At 45.8% G+C, this 20,917-nt stretch overlaps 1 protein-coding gene across 1 annotated transcript in view; it reads right to left on the reverse strand.

Annotated features, from left to right (window-relative positions):
• wnt5a (wingless-type MMTV integration site family, member 5a) overlaps positions 1-20,917 on the reverse strand; it is a 31,204-nt gene that overhangs the window by 1,523 nt on the left and 8,764 nt on the right. Inside the window, exons 3-5 of the mRNA XM_036947560.2 lie at positions 6,250-6,497; positions 3,079-3,371; positions 1-1,166 (exon numbers count right to left, since the gene is read on the reverse strand). The exon at positions 1-1,166 is cut by the window's left edge and continues 1,523 nt beyond it. Coding sequence (XP_036803455.1) covers positions 708-1,166; positions 3,079-3,371; positions 6,250-6,497 — 1,000 coding nt within the window. The 3' untranslated portion in view covers positions 1-707. The remainder of the gene's footprint in view (positions 1,167-3,078; positions 3,372-6,249; positions 6,498-20,917) is intronic.

A 20,917-nucleotide genomic window follows, 5' to 3' on the forward strand; every position in this document is an offset into this window, starting at 1 on the left:
CCTTGAGCGGATGGACGAGGGGCAGACATAGTTATAAATAATGTGTACACTGCAAATTGACCGCAAGAATCCAAAAAGATACAGTACTTGGCAAAAACAGAATAATTTCAAACCCTGATTACATTGGAATATAATCACATTTCTCTCTATTTATGCGTCGGGATACTTGGGAATAGATTTCCTAAATTAAAAATAACTTTGCGCTGATTTCCCAGTGATTTTACAGTCTTAAATTCAACAATGAAAATTATCATTTGTCTTTTGTTTTGCTCAGAAAGGGGGGCAAATAAAATCACCTGTGGGGAACCACCTATTGGGGAACCACCTATTGGGGAACCACCTATTGGGGAACCTTGTTATAGGTCATATTGAAAGTAAAAAAAATAATGACTGCTGATCTCCAGGCCTGGGGATTAATTAAAAATTAGCTTTGGATGATCGGGCAAAAATATTCTCAGAAAATAAATATTTGACTGTATTTTCGGTTTCAGAAGGCATAACATTTTTTGGAACTATTACATGGAAAAGAAAGTATCAGTCTTCTGCAACGGTATAATTGTTTAACTCTATAAATATAATTTATATAGTTTTTTATTTTTCTTTCTTCCTCTCTTCGCCTCCTTCGTTCCGCCTCTCTGGATACACACACGCATGCACACTTGCACGAACACACACTCTTCCCATCCTCCTCCTCCTCCTCCTCCTCCTCACTTGCAGACGAACTGGTCCACGGTTTTGGTGCAACGCTTGCACTTGACATAGCAGCACCAGTGGAACTTGCAGTGGCATCGCTCCACAATCTGGGCCTTGTACTGGTCATAGCCCCGGCCACAGCACATCAGCTCACAGCCATCCATGCCCTCTGAGGTCTTATTGCACAGCCTGCCTACAGTACCCAGGGAGCCTGTGCTCTGGTTGGACAGACAGTAGTCTGGGCTGGACTCGATGTAGACCAGGTCATGGCTGGTGGGGGGGTTGAACTTGCTGTCCCGCTGCACCAGCTTGCCACGCAAGTTGAGCTTCATGGAGGCTGCGCTGTCGTACTTCTCCTTCAGGGTCTCGCCCACCTTGCGGAAGTCTGCCAGCTGCAGCCAGCACGTTTTCAGACTGCAGGAGCCCGACACACCATGGCACTTACAGGAGACATGGGCCAGGTCCGACACAGTCTGAGAGGAGAGAAGGAGAGGTAGAGAGAGGGGGACAGGACAGACTGATTATTATCGCCAACTAGAGAGACTACACAGGACTAAGAGAAAGCAGAGAACAGATAAGTTTCATCTAAAAATGTCAAACTGTCAATACTGTACACATGCTTTACTGTATATGTGAATGTATCATGCATCAGATCTTCACAGACGTTATGTCATTAGGGAGAAGTACATGATGCCCTCTATGGCCCACACTGTCAGCAGAACAGAACCCTGTCCGCTCATTTCTACCAGTCAGAAGAGATGTGAAAGAAACGCGTTCTGGTGAGCTGTTTCCTTTGAGGAATGAACTACAGGAAGAGCTCCGCGAGCCGTCATGACACCATCTCACACAGATCAAAAGACTGGCTTCAGAGGAGAGGCAGAGCTGTTACACAGATGATCAAGTGATACGGTCCTACGCCCCATCGAATTGACCTGAATTATCTCTCTCTCCCCTCTGTCTTCCCTTCCCTCACTACTGTCATTAGGAATCAACTTCAGGACAGCTGAAGTAGGTGGAGATGGACTTGTTTTCCTCCTTTGAGTGTGTGTGCCATTAGAATAAGTATGCAGTACAGTGCTTCAGTTAGTCAGGGTGTGTGTATCATTAGAATAAGTATGCAGTACAGTGCTTCAGTTAGTCAGGGTGTGTGTATCATTAGAATAAGTATGCAGTACAGTGCTTCAGTTAGTCAGGGTGTGTGTGCCATTAGAATAGGTATGCAGTACAGTGCTTCAGTTAGTCAGGGTGTGTGTGCCATTAGAATAGGTATGCAGTACAGTGCTTCAGTTAGTCAGGGTGTGTGTATCATTAGAATAGGTATGCAGTACAGTGCTTCAGTTAGTCAGGGTGTGTGTATCATTAGAATAAGTATGCAGTACAGTGCTTCAGTTAGTCAGGGTGTGTGTGTCATTAGAATAGGTATGCAGTACAGTGCTTCAGTTAGTCAGGGTGTGTGTGCCATTAGAATAGGTATGCAGTACAGTGCTTCAGTTAGTCAGGGTGTGTGTATCATTAGAATAAGTATGCAGTACAGTGCTTCAGTTAGTCAGGGTGTGTGTATCATTAGAATAAGTATGCAGTACAGTGCTTCAGTTAGTCAGGGTGTGTGTGTCATTAGAATAAGTATGCAGTACAGTGCTTCAGTTAGTCAGGGTGTGTGTATCATTAGAATAAGTATGCAGTACAGTGCTTCAGTTAGTCAGGGTGTGTGTATCATTAGAATAAGTATGCAGTACAGTGCTTCAGTTAGTCAGGGTGTGTGTATCATTAGAATAAGTATGCAGTACAGTGCTTCAGTTAGTCAGGGTGTGTGTATCATTAGAATAAGTATGCAGTACAGTGCTTCAGTTAGTCAGGGTGTGTGTATCATTAGAATAAGTATGCAGTACAGTGCTTCAGTTAGTCAGGGTGTGTGTGCCATTAGAATAGGTATGCAGTACAGTGCTTCAGTTAGTCAGGGTGTGTGTATCATTAGAATAAGTATGCAGTACAGTGCTTCAGTTAGTCAGGGTGTGTGTATCATTAGAATAAGTATGCAGTACAGTGCTTCAGTTAGTCAGGGTGTGTGTGCCATTAGAATAGGTATGCAGTACAGTGCTTCAGTTAGTCAGGGTGTGTGTATCATTAGAATAAGTATGCAGTACAGTGCTTCAGTTAGTCAGGGTGTGTGTATCATTAGAATAAGTATGCAGTACAGTGCTTCAGTTAGTCAGGGTGTGTGTGCCATTAGAATAGGTATGCAGTACAGTGCTTCAGTTAGTCAGGGTGTGTGTATCATTAGAATAAGTATGCAGTACAGTGCTTCAGTTAGTCAGGGTGTGTGTATCATTAGAATAAGTATGCAGTACAGTGCTTCAGTTAGTCAGGGTGTGTATTCCTGCTCACCCTCCGTCCAGCCTCGTTATTGTGTAGGTTCATCATGAGCCGGGCACTCTCAAAGGATCCCTTGGCATAGCTCTTCTCTCGCTCCCGCGCGTCAACAAACTCTTTAGAGAATCTGTAGCCATAGTTCAGGTTGTCCCCGCAGCCGCCCCACAGCCAATCACGAGGCAGGTCTTTGGGACGTGCAGCACGACTGCAGCCGCAGCTCGACAGCTCCCCCTCTCTGCAAGCCCTGCTCACAGCATTGACCACCCCCGCCGCGCTGATGGCATATGTAAATGCTGTTTCTCTGCTTCCTGTGGACAGAGACAGACAGAAGAACAACATGAATATATGACAGACCTGGTGATAGATTGAATTAGAAGTGATGAGTCAAAATCTAAGAAGAAGAGACCAGTCATTGAATAAAGGGCGTCATTGTGAGTCATTGTAGTGGAGTCCAGCCTGGCCAGAAACAGCACTTCATGGAGCTTTAACATGACTCAACACTATGGAGCAGAACGATCACACCATGTTTACTTCTGGATATAGTGGGCTCATCTAACCAGGCTTCCAACAGTAGAATGGTCCTGCCGCTTTGCCTCCATCCTTCAGGACATTGATAGTTGTTGGGAGTTAGCCAATAAGAGCAGAGAACCCTCCAGGGGCAGCTGCCAAACCACAGCAATGTTTCAAACCAGTCATTTCCCCTGAGCGACATGCCAACTGAGCAAACTTGCTCCATCACATCACTGCCTACATCTTTCTGACATGCAGTGTTAACCTTCCATTAGAGACAGCCACAGTTTACAGTACTGGTGAGAGGGAGAAGAGCAGTCTCAGTGCTCATCTAGGAGAAGGACACAAAAAGACATACCTGCTGGCCTAAATCCCTAGGAAGCATATTGTAATGACCATACCAGGTTAGGCGAGAGCAGGGACGAGAGAGAGGGAAAGAGAGAAGGGGGGGGGGGGGTAAGAGGTAGTGAATGAATCTGGTCCAGATGGGAAGTCTCGGCGGCAGGGTCGGCCAAGGGGGAAAAAGGTTATTAGTTTTCTACAACCTCAAACCCGGTGTAGGAGATTGGCCTAATAGCAGAGCTGTCGACAGACAAGCTGTCCTCTCGATCTACCTCTCTCTCTCCCAGGACTAGGTCTACCTCTCTCTCTCCCAGGACTAGATCTACCTCTCTCTCTACCAGGACTAGATCTACCTCTCTCTCTCCCAGGACTAGGTCTACCTCTCTCTCTCCCAGGACTAGATCTACCTCTCTCTCTCCCAGGACTAGATCTACCTCTCTCTCTCCCAGGACTAGATCTACCTCTCTCTCTACCAGGACTAGATCTAACTCTCTCTCTCCCAGGACTAGATCTACCTCTCTCTCTCCCAGGACTAGATCTACCTCTCTCTCTCCCAGGACTAGATCTACCTCTCTCTCTCCCAGGACTCTCTCCCAGTGACCATACCTCTATCCTCCACAGATCCCTCCCTCTACCCAGCCAGTGGCCTGGTCCACCCTGCCCCAGGGACAGCCAACATGGGCAGGGGAGAGAAGTTGACTCCCATAGCCTGGAGCTCAGCCTTAAATCAGCAGCACTGAACAGTCAGAGACTGGGGAGGACATGTTTACTTGGCCCAGAGCGGACCGAGATGGGAGCCCTGTCCTCCCCTTGATGGAGAGAGGGGAGACAAAGAGAGAGATGGAGAGAAAGAACGAAGCTGTCCTCCCATTGATGTCTTTTCTATGAAGATATATGTGTAAAATGTGATCTCAGAACAGTGGTGGGACTGAGACAAAAGCAGGCTCAGCTCAAAAGTATTCATGGGGAGGAGTCACACAGAGAGACAGAAAGACAGAAAGAGAGACACAGGGAGACAGAGAGAGAGAGACAAAGAGAGAGAGAGAGAGAGCGAGAGAGACAGAGAGACAGAGACAAAGAGAGAGAAACAAAGAGAGAGAGACAGAGAGACAAAGAGACAGAGACAGAGAGAGAGAGACAAAGAGACAAAGAGAGAGAGACAGAGAGAGACAAAGAGACAAAGAGAGAGAGAGAGAGACAGACAAAAAGAGAGAGAGACAGAGAGACAGACAGACAAAGAGAGAGAGACAGAGAGAGAGAGACAAAGAGACAAAGAGAGAGAGACAGAGAGAGAGAGAGAGAGACAAAGAGACAGAGAGAGAGAGACAGAGAGACAGAGAGAGAGAGACACGGAGACAAAGAGAGAGAGACAGAGAGAGAGAGAGAGACAGAGACAAAGAGAGAGAGACAGAGAGAGAGAGACAAAAAGAGAGAGAGAGAGACAGACAAAAAGAGAGAGAGACAGAGAGACAGACAGACAAAGAGAGAGACAGAGCATTCAAGGTGGTAATGGTATAGTTTAGGTTCGTCCAGATCCTGTCCTCTCATTTCTTCTCTTACAGATGCTCAAGCCACAGCATGATCACAATGCTAGGCTGAACGGCATGAGAGAAATTATTTGGTTCAAATTAAATGTGACAATTATGAACAATAAATGTCTGCAGTAAACCAGCTTCTGTGGCGAAGTCACACAGTAAAACAAACCATCAATAAGGAGATGGGATCTGGGATTGAAACACATCACCTCTCTGGGTTCTATGAGGGGTGAAAGAAGAGCTCACTCACTCACTCACACACACACACACACACACACACACACACAAGCTTTAACTCTGTAAATAATCCAGAGGGGGAAAAGTGTGTTTTTGCGTGGATGCATGTGTGTTTAAGATGCATGGAGGCTAAATGCAGTTTATCCCCATTGTGAGTGTCAGCCTCTGGCCAAGAAGCCCCAGGCCACATGTGAAATTATAGAGACCTCACCCACAAACTATTCCCCCAGCACAGCTGCTCAACGTCACCCTGTGCATTACAACAGGAGAGGAGGGCACCTCCAAACCCTCCTCTGGTCCAGTAGGAAAGAGGGGAAGTGGGGACAGAGAGTGTGCATACTTAGAGATAGAGAAACAGACAACCCACTACTAATCAGTAGTCACACACTAACTGTGTTACGCCACCGTTGATCCTCAACCTCTGTCACATGCAATAATAATGTAGGAGTGTATCAGAACTACCTGTGACTGCAGAGTACAATACAACAGAGAGCATAATGTAGGAGTGTATCAGAACTACCTGTGACTGAAGAACACGCTAACCACTGAGCTAAAGACTGACCTATCTGCATGACCCGTCCGAACACGGAGGAGTTGTCCACGGTGCTGCAGTTCCACCGGCGGTGTCTGAACTGATACTGACACTCCCTGATGCCCGTCTTGGCGCCCTCGCCAATGTACTGCATGTGGTCCTGGTAGAGCTGGCACAGCTTCTTCTGGCCTTGGGATAGACCCACCAGCTGGCTGCACAAAGGCTGGGCACCGATGATGTAGGCCTCAGGGATCAGCAGAGGGTTCATGGCTAGAGACCTGGACAGAGGGAGAGGGAGACAGAGAACACACTTTTCTAAAAGAGACCTGGACAGAGGGAGAGGGAGACATAGAGGGAGACAGAGAGGGAGACAGAGAAACACACTTTTCTAATAGAGACCTGGACAGACGGAGAGGGAGACAGAGAAACACACTTTTCTAATAGAGACCTGGACAGAGAGAGAGGGAGACAGAGAAACACACTTTTCTAATAGAGACCTGGACAGAGAGAGAGGGAGACAGAGAAACACACTTTTCTAATAGAGACCTGGACAGAGGGAGAGGGAGACAGAGAGGGAGACATAGAGGGAGACAGAGAGGGAGACAGAGAAACACACTTTTCTAATAGAGACCTGGACAGAGGGAGAGGGAGACAGAGAAACACACTTTTCTAATAGAGACCTGGACAGAGGGAGAGGGAGACAGAGAGGGAGACATAGAGGGAGACAGAGAGGGAGACAGAGAAACACACTTTTCTAATAGAGACCTGGACAGAGGGATCGGGAGACAGAGAAACACACTTTTCTAATAGAAACCTGGACAGAGAGAGAGGAAGACAGAGAAACACACTTTTCTAATAGAGACCTGGACAGAGAGAGAGGGAGACAGAGAAACACACTTTTCTAATTGAGACCTGGACAGAGAGAGAGGGAGACAGAGAGGGAGACATAGAGGAAGACAGAGAGGGAGACAGAGAAACACACTTTTCTAATAGAGACCTGGACAGAGGGAGAGGGAGACAGAGAAACACACTTTTCTAATAGAAACCTGGACAGAGAGAGAGGAAGACAGAGAAACACACTTTTCTAATAGAGACCTGGACAGAGAGAGAGGAAGACAGAGACACACTTTTCTAATAGAGACCTGGACAGACAGAGAGGGAGACAGAGAAACACACTTTTCTAATAGAGACCTGGACAGAGGTAGAGGGAGACAGAGAAACACACTTTTCTAATAGAGACCTGGACAGAGAGAGAGGAAGACAGAGAGGGAGACAGAGAAACACACTTTTCTAATAGAGACCTGGACAGAGGGAGAGGGAGACAGAGAAACACACTTTTCTAATAGAGACCTGGACAGAGAGAGAGGGAGACAGAGAAACACACTTTTCTAATAGAGACCTGGACAGAGAGAGAGGGAGACAGAGAAACACACTTTTCTAATAGAGACCTGGACAGAGGGAGAGGGAGACAGAGACACACTTTTCTAATAGAGACCTGGACAGAGAGAGAGGGAGACAGAGAAACACACTTTTCTAATAGAGACCTGGACAGACAGAGAGGGAGGCAGAGAGGGAGACAGAGAGGGAGACAGAGAAACACACTTTTCTAATAGAGACCTGGACAGAGGGAGACAGAGAAACACACTTTTCTAATAGAGACCTGGACAGAGGGAGAGGGAGACAGAGAGGGAGACATAGAGGGAGACAGAGAGGGAGACAGAGAAACACACTTTTCTAATAGAGACCTGGACAGAGGGAGAGGGAGACAGAGAAACACACTTTTCTAATAGAGACCTGGACAGAGAGAGAGGAAGACAGAGAAACACACTTTTCTAATAGAGACCTGGACAGAGAGAGAGGGAGACAGAGACACACTTTTCTAATAGAGACCTGGACAGAGAGAGAGGAAGACAGAGAAACACACTTTTCTAATAGAGACCTGGACAGAGAGAGAGGGAGACAGAGACACACTTTTCTAATAGAGACCTGGACAGAGAGAGAGGGAGACAGAGAAACACACTTTTCTAATAGAGACCTGGACAGACAGAGAGGGAGGCAGAGAGGGAGACAGAGAGGGAGACAGAGAAACACACTTTTCTAATAGAGACCTGGACAGAGGGAGACAGAGAAACACACTTTTCTAATAGAGACCTGGACAGAGGGAGAGGGAGACAGAGAAACACACTTTTCTAGTAGAGACCTGGACAGACAGAGAGGGAGACAGAGACACACTTTTCTAATAGAGACCTGGACAGAGAGAGAGGGAGACAGAGAAACACACTTTTCTAGTAGAGACCTGGACAGACAGAGAGGGAGACAGAGACACACTTTTCTAATAGAGACCTGGACAGAGAGAGAGGGAGACAGAGAAACACACTTTTCTAATAGAGACCTGGACAGAGAGAGAGGGAGACAGAGACACACTTTTCTAATAGAGACCTGGACAGAGAGAGAGGGAGACAGAGAAACACACTTTTCTAATAGAGACCTGGACAGACAGAGAGGGAGACAGAGACACACTTTTCAAATAGAGACCTGGACAGAGAGAGAGGGAGACAGAGAAACACACTTTTCTAATAGAGACCTGGACAGACAGAGAGGGAGGCAGAGAGGGAGACAGAGAGGGAGACAGAGAAAAACACTTTTCTAATAGAGACCTGGACAGAGGGAGACAGAGAAAAACACTTTTCTAATAGAGACCTGGACAGAGGGAGACAGAGAAAAACACTTTTCTAATAGAGACCTGGACAGAGGGAGACAGAGAAAAACACTTTTCTAATAGAGACCTGGACAGAGGGAGACAGAGAAACACACGTTTCTAATAAAGACCTGGACAGAGAGAGAGGGAGACAGAGAGGGAGACATAGAGGGAGACAGAGAGGGAGACAGAGAAACACACTTTTCTAGTAGAGACCTGGACAGACATAGAGGGAGACAGAGAAACACACTTTTCTAATAGAGACCTGGACAGAGAGAGAGGAAGACAGAGAAACACACTTTTCTAATAGAGACCTGGACAGACAGAGAGGGAGACAGAGACACACTTTTCAAATAGAGACCTGGACAGAGAGAGAGGGATACAGAGAAACACACTTTTCTAATAGAGACCTGGACAGACAGAGAGGGAGGCAGAGAGGGAGACAGAGAGGGAGACAGAGAAAAACACTTTTCTAATAGAGACCTGGACAGAGGGAGACAGAGAAAAACACTTTTCTAATAGAGACCTGGACAGAGGGAGACAGAGAAAAACACTTTTCTAATAGAGACCTGGACAGAGGGAGACAGAGAAAAACACTTTTCTAATAGAGACCTGGACAGAGGGAGACAGAGAAACACACGTTTCTAATAAAGACCTGGACAGAGAGAGAGGGAGACAGAGAGGGAGACATAGAGGGAGACAGAGAGGGAGACAGAGAAACACACTTTTCTAGTAGAGACCTGGACAGAGGGAGAGGGAGACAGAGAAACACACTTTTCTAGTAGAGACCTGGACAGACATAGAGGGAGACAGAGAAACACACTTTTCTAATAGAGACCTGGACAGAGAGAGAGGAAGACAGAGAAACACACTTTTCTAATAAAGACCTGGACAGACAGAGAGGGAGACAGAGAGAGAGACAGAGAAACACACTTTTCTAGTAGAGACCTGGACAGAGGGAGAGGGAGACAGAGAAACACACTTTTCTAGTAGAGACCTGGACAGACAGAGAGGGAGACAGAGAGAGAGACAGAGAAACACACTTTTCTAATAGAGACCTGGACAGACAGAGAGGGAGACAGAGAGGAAGACAGAGAAACACACTTTTCTAATAGAGACCTGGACAGACATAGAGGGAGACAGAGAGGAAGACAGAGAAACACACTTTTATAATAAAGACCTGGACAGAGAGAGAGGGAGACAGAGAGGGAGACATAGAGGGAGACAGAGAGGGAGACAGAGAAACACACTTTTCTAGTAGAGACCTGGACAGAGGGAGAGGGAGACAGAGAAACACACTTTTCTAGTAGAGACCTGGACAGACAGAGAGGGAGACAGAGAGAGAGACAGAGAAACACACTTTTCTAATAGAGACCTGGACAGACAGAGAGGGAGACAGAGAAACACACTTTTCTAGTAGAGACCTGGACAGACAGAGAGGGAGACAGAGAAATACACTTTTCTAGTAGAGACCTGGACAGACAGAGAGGGAGACAGAGAAACACACTTTTATAATAGAGACCTGGACAGAGAGAGAGGGAGACAGAGAAACACACTTTTCTAATAGAGACCTGGACAGACAGAGAGGGAGACAGAGAGGGAGACAGAGAGAGAGACAGAGAGGGAGACAGAGAGAGAGAGACAGAGAGAGAGACAGAGAGAGAGACAGAGAGAGAGACAGAGAGAGAGACAGAGAGGGAGACAGAGAGGCTGGGAAATGATGACGTATGCATATGGACATTTAGTTCATGGTCACAGACCTGTACAGAGCAAACTCATCATCAGAACAATTCAACCAGCATTTTACACACGCACACACACACGTGCACACACACAGGAGCACACACACACACACACACATACACAGGCGCGCACACACTAGAGGTAGACCGATTAATCGGAATGGCCGATTAACTAGGGCAGATTTCAAGTTTTCATAGCAATCTGAAATTGTTTTTTCTTTATTTTTTACACCTTTATTTAACTAGACAAGTCAGTTAAGAACACATTATTATTTTCAATGACGGCCTAGGAACAGTGGGTTAACTGCTTGTTCAGGGGCAGAACGACAGATTTTTACCTTGTCAGCTCGGGGGATTCAACCTTACAGTTAGCTAGTCCAACGCTCTAACCACCTGCCTCACGAGGAGCCTGCCTGTTACGCGAATGCAGTAGAAGCCAAGGTAAGTTGTTAGCTAGTATTAAACTTATCTTATAAAAAACAATCAATCATAATCACTAGTTAACTACACATGGTTGATGATATTACTAGTTTATCTAGTGTGTCCTGCGTTGCATATAATCGATGCGGTGCGTATCGTTGTTCCAATGTGTACCTAACCATGAACATCAATGCCTTTCTTAAAATCAATACACAAGTATATATTTTTAAACCTGCATATTTAGCTAAAAGAAATCCAGGTTAGCAGGCAATATTAACCAGGTGAAATTGTGTCACTTCTGTTGCGTTCATTGCACGCAGAGTCAGTGTATATGCAACAGTTTGGGCCGCATAATTTCCCAGAATTGTACATAATTATGACATAACATTGAAAGTTGTGCAATGTAACAGCAATATTTAGACTTATGGATGCCACCCGTTAGATAAAATACGGAACGGTTTCGTATTTCACTGAAAGAATAAACGTCTTGTTTTCGAGATGATAGTTTCCGGATTCGACCATATTAATGACCAAAGGCTCGTATTTCTGTGTGTTATGTTATAACTAAGTCTATGATTTGATAGAACAGTCTGACTGAGCGATGGTAGGCAGCAGCAGGCTCGTAAGCATTCATTCAAACAGCACTTTTGTGCGTTTGCCAGCAGCTGTTTATGACTTCAAGCCTATCAACTCCCGAGATTAGACTGGTGTAACCGATGTGAAATGGCTAGCTAGTTAGCGGGGTGCGGGCTAATAGCGTTTGAAACGTCACTCGCTCTGAGACTTGGTTGTTCCCCTGGCTTTTGTGGAGCGATGGGTAACGCTGCTTCGAGGGTGTCTGTTGTCGTTGTGTTGCTGGTTCGAGCCCAGGTAGGAGCGAGGAGAGGGACGGAAGCTATACTGTTACACTGGCAATACTAAAGTGCCTATAAGAACCTCCAATAGTCAAAGGTATATGAAATACAAATGGTATAGAGAGAAATAGTCCTACAGTGCCTTGCGAAAGTATTCGGCCCCCTTGAACTTTGCGACCTTTTGCCACATTTCAGGCTTCAAACATAAAGATAGAAAACTATATTTTTTTGTGAAGAATCAACAACAAGTGGGACACAATCATGAAGTGGAACGACATTTATTGGATATTTCAAACTTTTTTAACAAATCAAAAACTGAAAAATTGGGCGTGCAAAATTATTCAGCCCCCTTAAGTTAATACTTTGTAGCGCCACTTTTTGCTGTGATTACAGCTGTAAGTCGCTTCGGGTATGTCTCTATCAGTTTTGCACATCGAGAGACTGACATTTTTTCCCATTCCTCCTTGCAAAACAGCTCGAGCTCAGTGAGGTTGGATGGAGAGCATTTGTGAACAGCAGTTTTCAGTTCTTTCCACAGATTCTCGATTGGATTCAGGTCTGGACTTTGACTTGGCCATTCTAACACCTGGATATGTTTATTTTTGAACCATTCCATTGTAGATTTTGCTGTATGTTTTGGATCATTGTCTTGTTGGAAGACAAATCTCTGTCCCAGTCTCAGGTCTTTTGCAGACTCCATCAGGTTTTCTTCCAGAATGGTCCTGTATTTGGCTCCATCCATCTTCCCATCAATTTTAACCATCTTCCCTGTCCCTGCTGAAGAAAAGCAGGCCCAAACCATGATGCTGCCACCACCATGTTTGACAGTGGGGATGGTGTGTTCAGGGTGATGAGCTGTGTTGCTTTTACGCCAAACATAACGTTTTGCATTGTTGCCAAAAAGTTACATTTTGGTTTCATCTGACCAGAGCACCTTCTTCCACATGTTTGGTGTGTCTCCCAGGTGGCTTGTGGCAAACTTTAAACAACACTTTTTATGGATATCTTTAAGAAATGGCTTTCTTCTTGCCACTCTTCCATAAAAGCCAGATTTGTGCAATATATGACTGATTGTTGTCCTATGGACAGAGTCTCCCACCTCAGCTGTAGATCTCTCCAGTTCATCCAGAGTGATCATGGGCCTCTTGGCTGCATCTCTGATCAGTCTTCTCCTTGTATGAGCTGAAAGTTTAGAGGGACGGCCAGGTCTTGGTAGATTTGCAGTGGTCTGATACTCCTTCCATTTCAATATTATCGCTTGCACAGTGCTCCTTGGGATGTTTAAAGCTTGGGAAATCTTTTTGTATCCAAATCCGGCTTTAAACTTCTTCACAACAGTATCTCGGACCTGCCTGGTGCGTTCCTTGTTCTTCATGATGCTCTCTGCCCTTTTAACGGACCTCTGAGACTATCACAGTGCAGGTGCATTTATACGGAGACTTGATTACACACAGGTGGATTGCATTTCTCATCATTAGTCATTTAGGTCAACATTGGATCATTCAGAGATCCTCACTGAACTTCTGGAGAGAGTTTGCTGCACTGAAAGTAAAGGGGCTGAATAATTTTGCACGCCCAATTTTTCAGTTTTTGATTTGTTAGAAAAGTTTGAAATATCCAATGAATGTCGTTCCACTTCATGATTGTGTCCCACTTGTTGTTGATTCTTCACAAAAAAATACAGTTTTATATCTTTACGTTTGAAGCCTGAAATGTGGCAAAAGGTCGCAAAGTTCAAGGGGGCCGAATACTTTCGCAAGGCACTGTATAATAACTACAACCTAAAACTTCTTACCTGGGAATATTGAAGACTCACGTTAAAAGGAACCACCAGCTTTCATATGTTCTCATGTTCTGAGCAAGGAACTTAAACGTTAGCTTTTTTACATGGCACATATTGCACTTTTACTTTCTTCTCCAACACTTTGTTTTTGCATTATTTAAACCAAATTGAAAATGTTTCATTACTTATTTGAGGCTAAATTGATTTTATTGATGTATTATATTAAGTTAAAATAAGTGTTCATTCAGTATTGTTGTAATTGTCATTATTACAAATAAAGAAATAAAATTGTCTGATTAATCTGTATCAGCTTTTTTTGGTCCTCCAATAATTGGTATCGGCGTTGACAAATCATAATCGGTTGACCTCTAGCACACACACACACAGTCGCGCGCACACACACACACAGTCGCGCGCACACACACACACAGGCGCGCACGCACACGCACACACACACACACTTAGAGCAGTTCATCCTAACCTCCCCAGAGCAGCACAATTAGCCTCCACTGTAACCAGATCTACTGAGGAGAGCAGCCAGGGAGGGAGGGAGGTAGGGAGGGAACCCCCCCCCCCTTCTCACACACACATACACACTCCTCACTCACTCTGACACAGTAAATCATTTGCACCTGCGTGTCTTTTACTGGAGGAAAGTCACACACACCTCAGCAGTCTACAGTAGCTATTTCTGTGTGTGATAATGTGTGAGTCTGTGGTAGAGTGTGTGTGTGTGTGTGTGTGTGAGTCTGTGGTAGTGTGTGTGTGTGTGTGTGTGTGTATATATTAAATCATATGAAAAGACAATCCATGGAAGATCACAATGGAATGTCCCTTGCCATTGCTTTAGTCAACTATATAAAGTAACAAGAGATGAATTAATCCAACTTGAAGGAAGTGAAAAGCTACGGTTTCCTTTGATCCTCTGTCTCGTGACATCAGTACAGATCATTACTGCACTATTCTCTCTAATGTCTTTGTTGTATTGTATCTTCTAGTTTGCTATAAACATTACTGCACTATTCTCTCTAATGTCTTTGTTGTATTGTATCTTCTAGTTTGCTATAAACATTACTGCACTATTCTCTCTAATGTCTTTGTTGTATTGTATCTTCTAGTTTGCTATAAACATTACTGCACTATTCTCTCTAATGTCTTTGTTGTATTGTATCTTCTAGTGACATCAGTACAGATCATTACTGCACTATTCTCTCTAATGTCTTTGTTGTATTGTATCTTCTAGTGACATCAGTACAGATCATTACTGCACTATTCTCTCTAATGTCTTTGTTGTATTGTATCTTCTTGCTATAAACAAGTAGAAAAACGTAAAAGACAGTTTTCACTCGGCACAAATTCTTCAGCGTTTTGCAGTTACAAATAATATACACACAGCATACAACAACCACACACGCAAATACAGACACTAACAGGATCCAAATCTGATCTAATTTGATCTATGCTCCTATGGTGATGTGTCAACACTGTTTCCCATGTGTATAAAACCTATTATATCATCTGCATGTTCACATTTACACTGGTCTCCTTACTGGCAGACAAACACACACTGCCAGAGACACACACACACACACACACTACCACAGACACACACACTACCAGAGACACACACACTACCACAGACACACACACACACACTACCACAGACACACACACTACCACAGACACACACACACACACACACACTACCACAGACACACACACACACACACACTACCACAGACACACACACACACACTACCACAGACACACACACACACACACACACACTACCACAGACACACACACACACACACACACTACCACAGACACACACACACACACACTACCACAGACACACACACACACACACACACACACACACACACACACACACTACCACAGACACACTACCACAGACACACACACACACACACACTACCACAGACACACACACACACACACTACCACAGACACACACTACCACAGACACACACTACCACAGACACACACTACCACAGACACACACACTACCACAGACACACACACACACACACACTACCACAGACACACACACACACACACACACACTACCACAGACACACACACACACACACTACCACAGACACACACACACACACACACACACACACACACACACACACACACACACACACACACACACACACACACACACACACACACTACCACAGACACACTACCACAGACACACACACACACACACACTACCACAGACACACACACACACACACTACCACAGACACACACACACACACTACCACAGACACACACTACCACAGACACACACTACCACAGACACACACACACACACACTACCACAGACACACACAATACCACCAGACACACACACTACCACAGACATACACAAAAACACTACCACAGACAGACACACACACTACCACAGACACACACACACTACCACAGACACACACACACACTACCACACAAACACTACCACAGACAGACACACTACCACAGACAGACACACTATCACAGACAGACACACACACACAAACACAAACACACAAACACAAACACACTACCACAGACACACATACTCCAAAAGACACACACACTACCACAGACACACAAACACTACCACAGACACACAAACACTACCACAGACAGACACACACACAGACACACACACACACTACCACAGACACACACACACACACACTACCACAGACACACACACTCCAAAAGACACACACACACTACCACAGACACAATAACACTACCACAGACAGACACACTACCACAGACAGACACACTACCAGAGACACACACACACGACAGCAGACACACACACTACCACAGACACTACCAAATCAAATCAAAATCAAATCAAATGTATTTGTATAGCCCTTCGTACATCAGCTGATATCTCAAAGTGCTGTACAGAAACCCAGCCTAAAACCCCAAACAGCAAGCAATGCAGGTGTAGAAGCACCACACTACCAGAGACACACACAGACTACCACCGACATACACACACGACCAGACACACACACACACACACACACACACTACCAGACACACACACAAATTACCACAAATTACCACACACCCACTCCACCACAGACACACACTCCGCCACACCTCCACCACAGACACAACCATAGAGACACACAAACACTACCACAGACACACACACACACACACACACACACACTACCACAGAAACACACACACACACATAACCACAGACACACACACACACACACACACTACTACAGACAAACAACCACAGAGACACACACTTCAACAGACACACTACCACAGACACACTACCACCGACACACACACACTACCGCAGACACACACACACACACACACTACCACAGACACACACATTACTGCAGACACACACACTACCACAGACACACACACTACCACAGACACAGACACCGACACAGACAGACACTCCACCACAGACACACACAACCACAGGCACACACACTACCACAGACACATTCACCACACACACAGACTACCACAGGCAGACACACACACACACTACTACTACAGACACACACACACACTACCACAGACACAGACACCGACACACACTACCACAGACACACAAACTCTAGCACAGACAGACAAACACTACCACAGACAGACAAACACACTACCACAGACAAACACACAGACTACCACAGACACACACAGATTACCACAGACACACACAGACTACCAGACACACACACACACAACCACAGACACACACACACACTACCACAGACACACACTACCACAGGCAGACACACACACACTACACCAGACACACAACCACAGAGACACACACTTCAACAGACACACTACCACAGACACACTACCACCGACACAAACACACTACCACCGACACACACAACCACAGGCACACACACAAAACCACAGGCGCACACACAAAACCACAGGCGCACACACAAACAAACACTACCACAGACACACACAAACACATACACGCACTACCACAGACACACACACACACAACCACAGGCACACACACACAACCACAGGCGCACACACAAAACCACAGGCGCACACACAAACAAACACTACCACAGACACACACAAACACATACACGCACTACCACAGACACACACACACTACCACAGACACACACACACACGACCACAGGCGCACACACAAACAAACACACTACTACAGACACACAACCACAGACACACTACCACAGGCACACACACACTACCACAGACACACACACACTACCACAGAAAGACACGCACACATAACCACAGACACACACACACACACTACCACAGACACAGACACACACTACCACAGGCAGACACACACACACACACACTACTACAGACACACAACCACAGACACACTACCACAGACACACACACACACTACCACAGACACACAGACTACTGCAGACACACACACACACACACAGACACACTACCACAGGCGCACACACACACACACTACCACAGACACACACAAACACATACACGCACTACCAAAGACACACACACACACACGACCACAGACACACACACACACACACACGACCACAGACACACACACACACGGCCACAGACACACACACACACACTACCAGACACACACACTACCAGACACACACATACACACTACCAGACACACACACACACACTACCAGACACGCACACTACCACAGATACACACACGCTACCACAGATACACACACGCTACCACAGATACACACACGCTACCACAGATACACACACACACCAACACACACACTACCACAGACACACCAACACACACACACACACACTGACTACCACAGACACACACACCAACACACACCGACTACCACAGACACACACACCCACAGAGTGAGAAAGTCACTTCTATGGAGTTCGTGTCTGCACATATTTGGATATATACCCAAAAACCACAGCATTCTGTTTTATACAATATTCACAATTTTGGTTTGGCAAAAACATTGAGAAAGAAAATAGGAGAGTCAAAAAATGTGTATATCTTAAAGGCTTATGTGCTGCAGTCAGAGACAGAGTCAGAGAGACATGGAGAAATGAAGTCAAAGAGACATGGAGTCAGAGAGACATGGAGTCAGAGAGACAGAGAAATGGAGTCAGAGAGACAGAGAGTCAGAGAGACATGGAGTCAGAGAGACAGAGAGACATGGAGTCAGAGAGACATGGAGTCAGAGAGACATGGAGTCAGAGAGACAGAGAGACATGGAGTCAGAGAGACAGAGAGTTAGAGAGTCAAAGAGACATGGAGTCAGAGAGTCAGAGAGTCAGAGAGTCAGAGAGACAGAGAGTCAGAGAGACAGAGAAACATGGAGAAATGGAGTCAGAGAGACATGGAGAAATGGAGTCAGAGAGAAATGGAGTCAGAGAGACAGAGAGACATGGAGACAGAGAGAAATGGAGTCAGAGAGACAGAGAAACATGGAGTCAGAGAGACATGGAGTCAGAGAGACATGGAGTCAGAGAGACAGAGAGTCAGAGAGACATGGGGTCAGAGAGACATGCAGTCAGAGAGACATGGAGCCAGAGAGACATGGAGCCAGAGAGACATGGAGCCAGAGAGACATGGAGCCAGAGAGACATGGAGTCAGAGGGACATGGAGTCAGAGAGACAGAGACATGGAGTCAGAGAGACATGAAAACATGGAGTCAGAGAGACATGGAGTCAGAGAGACAGAGAGACATGGAGTCAGAGAGACAGAGAGTTAGAGAGTCAAGGAGACATGGAGTCAGAGAGTCAGAGAGACAGAGAGTCAGAGAGACAGAGAAACATGGAGAAATGGAGTCAGAGAGACATGGAGAAATGGAGTCAGAGAGAAATGGAGTCAGAGAGACAGAGAGACATGGAGACAGAGAGACATGGAGTCAGAGAGACAGAGAAACATGGAGTCAGAGAGACATGGAGTCAGAGAGACATGGAGTCAGAGAGACAGAGAGTCAGAGAGACATGGGGTCAGAGAGACATGCAGTCAGAGAGACATGGAGCCAGAGAGACATGGAGCCAGAGAGACATGGAGCCAGAGAGACATGGAGCCAGAGAGACATGGAGCCAGAGAGACATGGAGTCAGAGGGACATGGAGTCAGAGAGACAGAGACATGGAGTCAGAGAGACATGAAAACATGGAGTCAGAGAGACATGGAGACAGAGACATGGAGACAGAGGGACATGGAGTCAGAGAGACATGAAAACATGGAGTCAGAGAGACATGGAGACATGTAGTCAGAGAGACATGAAAACATGGAGTCAGAGAGAGATGGAGTCAGAGAAACAGAGAGACATGGAGCCAGAGAGACATGAAGTCAGAGAGACAGAGAGACAGAGAGTCAGAGAGACATGGAGTCAGAGAGACATGGAGACAGAGAGACAGAGAAACAGAGACATGGAGTCAGAGAGACATGAAAACATGGAGTCAGAGAGACATGGAGTCAGAGAGACAGAGAGTCGGAGAGACAGAGAGTCGGAGAGACCTGGAGTCAGAGAGACATGGAGTCAGAGAGACATGGAGACAGAGAGACATTGAGACAGAGAGACATGGAGTCAGAGAGACATGGAGTCAGAGAGACATGGAGTCAGAGAGACGTGGAGTCAGAGAGACAGAGAGACAGAGAGACAGAGAGTCAGAGAGAAGGAGAGACATGGAGTCAGAGAGACATGGAGTCAGAGAGACATGGAGTCAGAGAGACATGGAGTCAGAGAGACAGAGAGACAGCGAGACAGAGAGACAGAGAGTCAGAGAGACATGGAGCCAGAGAGACATGGAGTCAGAGAGACATGGAGTCAGAGAGACATGGAGTCAGAGAGACATGGAGTCAGAGAGACATGGAGACAGAGAGACATGGAGACATGGAGTCAGAGAGACATGAAAACATGGAGTCAGAGAGACATGGAGTCAGAGAGACAGAGACAGAGACATGGAGTCAGAGAGACATGAAAACATGGAGTCAGAGAGACATGTAGAGAGAGAGACATGGAGACAGAGGGACATGGAGTCAGAGAGACAGAGAGACATGGAGACATGGAGTCAGAGAGACATGAAAACATGGAGTCAGAGAGACATGGAGACATGGAGTCAGAGAGACAGAGAGACATGGAGCCAGAGAGACATGAAAACATGGAGCCAGAGAGACATGGAGTCAGAG

Source organism: Oncorhynchus mykiss, chromosome 16, assembly GCF_057628025.1.
Source record: "Oncorhynchus mykiss isolate SJ-2025 chromosome 16, ASM5762802v1, whole genome shotgun sequence".
NCBI classification, from domain to species: Eukaryota; Metazoa; Chordata; class Actinopteri; order Salmoniformes; family Salmonidae; genus Oncorhynchus; species Oncorhynchus mykiss.